General features: G+C 36.8%; 1 protein-coding gene across 2 annotated transcripts in view; it reads left to right on the top strand.

The window, feature by feature from the left end:
• Window positions 1–5301, top strand: part of LOC107717836 (actin-related protein 2-B-like) — a 24031-nt gene that overhangs the window by 14419 nt on the left and 4311 nt on the right. For both annotated transcript variants that reach the window (XM_016524718.1, XM_016524717.1), the window contains exons 3-6: window positions 509–724; window positions 2385–2457; window positions 2598–2734; window positions 4982–5131. In XM_016524718.1, the coding sequence (XP_016380204.1) occupies window positions 509–724; window positions 2385–2457; window positions 2598–2734; window positions 4982–5131 (576 nt within the window). The remainder of the gene's footprint in view (window positions 1–508; window positions 725–2384; window positions 2458–2597; window positions 2735–4981; window positions 5132–5301) is intronic.

Genomic DNA, 5301 nt, shown 5'->3' with positions numbered 1-5301 from the left:
ATGAGATATTTGTTTAATTTTTATTGTGTTTGATTGTTAAAACAAAAAATATTTGTTGTTTGTCTCAATAAATTGTGATGATTATAAATACAGTGGTTAAATAAAAATAAAAAAAATCTATTGCCTTTTGTTTTAAAAAAGGTTATAAAAAATTGCAATAATTATCAATACCGAACGATATGAAACATTATATCGTTGATACATTTTTTAGCTATATCGCCCAGCCCTAGTACGCTCATCTCATCCCAGCGGCCGTGTTTACTGTGCTTGAGCTCTCCATGAGCCGTAACATGAAGCTTCCTCGTGCCTCATACTGTAACTCCGCACAGAATGTGGATCAGCTGTGTCAAATCTGGGACTTGAGATTCCCGGGGCCGGGCATCTGTTGTGGAAATGCTGATGCTGGGCTGCCACATTGGAATGTTTTTTGTGGATACTGACCTCTGGTTTCGTCAGCATAGCTATGAAGTGAGGTGGTTTTTCTAACCTGTGACCTGTGATTGCTCAGGATCTGATGGTGGGAGACGAAGCGAGTGAGCTGCGCTCAATGTTGGAGGTCAACTATCCCATGGAGAATGGCATCGTCAGGAACTGGGATGACATGAAGCACTTATGGGATTACACCTTCGGTCCGGAGAAGCTCAATATCAACTCACGCAACTGCAAGATCCTCCTCACAGAACCTCCCATGAACCCGACCAAAAACCGTGAGAAGATCATAGAGGTGTGTAGTCAGACCATTCACGTGAACATAATCCAAAGAAAAAGAAATAAGAAACTATACTCTCCATAAAGTCAAATGAAGCCTGCCCTCCCAAATATGTGTTATATTGCTATAATTCATGTTCGTAATGGTGGTTTAGTGCAAAATTACCTCTATTAGTGTGAAATCTATCCAGATTCAAAATGTCACTAAAAAAGTTCATTCGAGTATCTGATCTGGAAATTAGTATGACACAAGTTTGGCCTATCCTCCCAATAGTTTGGAGAGTTTTAATGCCACGAACTTGTGAATCACAAAAGTTTGGGATCAGTAAGATTTTTAAAAATAGTTTTATTCAACAAGGATGCATTTAGTGACTTTTACATTGTGATGAAACATTTCTATTTGAAATAATTGCTGTTCTTTTGAACTTTCTATTCATCAAAGAATCCTGTATCACAGTTTCCACTAAAGCAGCACAACTGATTTTAACATTGATAATAATCAGTAATGTTTCTTGAGCAGCAAATCAGCATATTAGAATGATTTCTGAAGGATCATGTGACACTGAAGACTGGAGTAATGATGCTGAAAATTCAGCTTTATAATCACAGAAATAAATTACATTTTAATTTATATTCAAATTATTTTGAATTGTATTGTATTACATTGGATTAGTTTCAACAACCTCATCATATATATACACATGATGTGATACTGTGATAATTCTACCATATGTTCAAATCAGCATATTAGAATGATTTCTGAAGAATCTGTGACACTGAAGACTGGAGTAATGATGCTGAAAATTCAGCTTTATAATCACAGAAATAAATTACATTTTAATTTATATTCAAATTATTTTGAATTGTATTGTATTTTGTGTTTTTGTCATTGTCACACCAGTCATGGTGTGAAACGAGATGCTGAAAATTCAGCTTTATAATCACAGAAATAAATTACATTTTAATTTATATTCAAATTATTTTGAATTGTATTGATATTTTGAATTGTAAAAATATTTTTGATCAAATAAATGCAGCCTTGGTGAGCATAAGAGACAAAATCTTACCGAAACTTTTGAACAGTACTGTATTTTGTGTTTTTGTCATTGTCACACCAGTCATGGTGTGAAACGGCCTCCTGTCTAATTTTTTTCTACATTTCAGAAACCCAGTTTTTCTCTCATGACTTTTTAATCCTCATTGTTTAACAGTGTCATTTCTGAATAGTGGGTAGAAGTTTGTCTTTGATGTTGAATTGCTGGTTTTAAGGGGAGGATCTGGACTAGCACCAGCACAGTCAGTTCATCAGCACGTATAATTAGCTGCAGCTGTCGGTTCATCTCAGCGCCCATCGTTACAGCAGCGGGTGATGCTCTTCGCCTACAGCACCATCACCCCCTCCAGAACCGTCAGATTCTTTGACTTAAATGACAGTCTTCTGTTCAAACTATACAGCATGTAACAGGGATGGAGGGTATGAGTAATTCTGCCAATGAATAAATCAGTGCAAAAACAGCTGTTTTATTTGAACACTTCACACCAGACATGAGCAGCAGAAATTTTGACAAAGGGAAATCTTTTTGAATTGGGCTAATAGGGGTCTAGTGTTATTGTAGTGATTTTTCTTAATGTTTCTTAAGTTCATTTGTCTTTGTGTTTGTCCCACTGTCCTTTAGGTCATGTTTGAGACATACCAGTTTGCTGGTGTTTACATCGCCATCCAGGCTGTTCTGACGCTTTATGCTCAAGGTGAGTTATCCTCTGCACTGTTTTAACCTCAACATGTTGAGTTGGCAAGCATTTTATTGTACCTACAGTAGTGTGTCAACTATCAGTGTGTCGCTTATTTCAGACATTGTATCAATATTTGTGTGTTGTGCTACACCCAGGCCTGTTGACAGGGGTGGTGGTGGATTCAGGCGATGGAGTCACCCACATTTGTCCTGTGTATGAGGGCTTCTCTCTGCCCCATCTTACAAGGAGACTGGACATTGCGGGACGGGACATTACACGCTATCTCATTAAGGTACACAATATTTCAATTTACATGCTTCAGCATCTTGTTTAAAATAATGTTATTGTTAAGTATCTAATTTAACTTTTGATTTCCTCATTCGACACGTCAGAGCTTAGATGTCCCACATTACCCTAAATTGCCCTATTTACACATTAAAGCAAACCTTTTGTATTATTCTGTCCTAGAGGCTATTCAGACGTTTAAAATTGCGAAATGCAAGGTCGTGGAATGGAAAACAAAACAAAACAAACAAAAAACACATGGTTTAGGGGCCGTTTACACGACGTTTTCAGCCACAAATGGGAAACTTTTTATGCGTTTTGCCTGTTTGTTTCCACGACAATGGCGTTTTGGCATCTTGTTTAAAATAATGTTATTGTTAAGTATCTAATTTAACTTTTGATTTCCTCATTCGACACGTCAGAGCTTAGATGTCCCACATTACCCTAAATTGCCCTACATTTCTAACCTATATGCATTTCTTTCTTCCGCACAACATGAATAAAGATATTTTGAAGAATGTTGGTAACCAAACAACGTATGAAAAAAAAATAAAAAAATACAAGAAGTCAATGGGAACCGAAACTGTTGGCATCATTCTTCAAAATGTCTACTTTCATGTTCCACAGAGGAAAGAAAGTCATATAGGAATTGACCTGAGGGTTAGCGTGATTGTGAATCGCGACAGCTCCAGATATTTAGCATGCCAAATATTTCACGGGCGTCGGCGACGTGTCGGCGATTCCCTCAGATCGCGTCTTTGATAATTCACACTGCGTGATTGTCACTCGCGTGAACGAGCATCGATTTGCCTCCGATGTCGGGCATTTGTCGGCGATTTCGCTAAACCTGTCGGCGAGTGAAAAATCGGGCTAATATCGTGCAGTGTGAACTCGGCATAAGAGACATGCTTTTTAAGAGTTTAAAGGGATGGGTCACCCAAAAATGAAAACTTTGTCATTGTTTCCTCACTTTCAAGTCATTTCAAACCTATATGCATTTCTTTCTTCCGCACAACATGAATAAAGATATTTTGAAGAATGTTGGTAACCAAACAACGTATGTTCGTCGATTCTGTTCGACTATTCTATTAAAAAAAATCCTCGACTTCATTTTGCCTGCGTCGACTAACCGGCAAAATACCGGAAGTGGCGCATTTCACGGACGAGAATCCATAAAACACATTATTAGTCTGTTTTCCAAGGCTGCATGATATATTAAACCCATTTAAAAATCATAATTAAGCATAATTGTGAATTCACAAACTCTACGATTTAATTCATTATATGCAATGCCGTTCTAATACAGTATATGCTCTTTAATTATTTACATGCGTGTAGGTTAAGTACATGCGTCACACAGCGGTTTACGCCGCTCAAACTCCATCTCTGCATGTTGTTGTGAGTTTGGGTTTATTATAACGTTCATCTGGGAACGCAACATGCGCCATTTCATCAGATTTGTAAGGTAAATCATTTATAAATCTACACAAACTCAGGAGAATACATCGCGGTTTCAAAATAAAAGCTCAAACCCTCACTTGTTTACACGTTTTGATGTCCACATATTCTTTTAATTACAGTGGCTATAGCATTTCTGTCCTAAAGAAATGGCCAAATATTAAAGATTAAGTGGACATTTGAATGAAATGGTGCTTGGTCAAAAACATAACATATTTTTCTTATAACATATATATATATATTTCTAATATATACATGCATGTGCTTGTATTTATATATACATAATAAATATACACAGCACACACACATATATTATGTAAACAAAAACTTTTATTTTGGATGCGATTAATCGCGATTAATCGTTTGACAGCACTAGAAATAATGTAAAATACTGGTAAAAAAACGCAAAGCTAACAGACATTATAAACACAATAAACATGTATTTTAGTTCCCCTCACTTAAACAAATCCTTTAATTTTAACTCCATTCAAAACAGAAATGAAAAAAAGGTGAATTTATCAGTATTCAGAACAGAACAGGAATTAAAAATATTAGTATAAAACAAAATGATTGTTACATTCATTATAAACAACATTTAAAACATGTCTGAAATTACCACCTAGCTATACAAGGACACTTGGGCTCATGTACCTCTCTCGTTCAGCACGCTTTGCGCATTTTTTTTGCGTGCTTAATGTTGATTGAATTATATAAGTCGCAGCGTGTTTCAGATGATAAAAACATGACTTATATTCTGTAAAATATGGTAAATGTTTTTTTCTTTTTTGTCACACAGTTGCTCTTGCTGCGAGGTTACGCCTTCAACCATTCGGCAGACTTCGAGACGGTACGCATGATGAAGGAGAAGCTCTGCTACGTGGGATACAACATCGAGCAGGAACAGAAGCTTGCTCTGGAGACCACTGTATTGGTGGAGTCCTACACGGTCAGTTTTATGTGATTTCACCAACCGTTTTAACGCAAGCTTGCATTCTGAAAAGGTGTTAATGGCCTGCAGGGTGAAAGTGTCCTTTACACTTCAAATGTTACAGTATGTGAGGCAGAAGTTTTTCTGGCTGGGGTTTTTAGTATGTGGTTTCACAGATTTCCCGCTGG

The sequence above is a fragment of the Sinocyclocheilus rhinocerous genome, unplaced genomic scaffold (genome assembly GCF_001515625.1).
Source record: "Sinocyclocheilus rhinocerous isolate Xijiao unplaced genomic scaffold, SAMN03320098_v1.1 scaffold780, whole genome shotgun sequence".
NCBI lineage: Eukaryota > Metazoa > Chordata > Actinopteri > Cypriniformes > Cyprinidae > Sinocyclocheilus > Sinocyclocheilus rhinocerous.
This window is presented reverse-complemented; position numbering and strand designations above follow the sequence as displayed.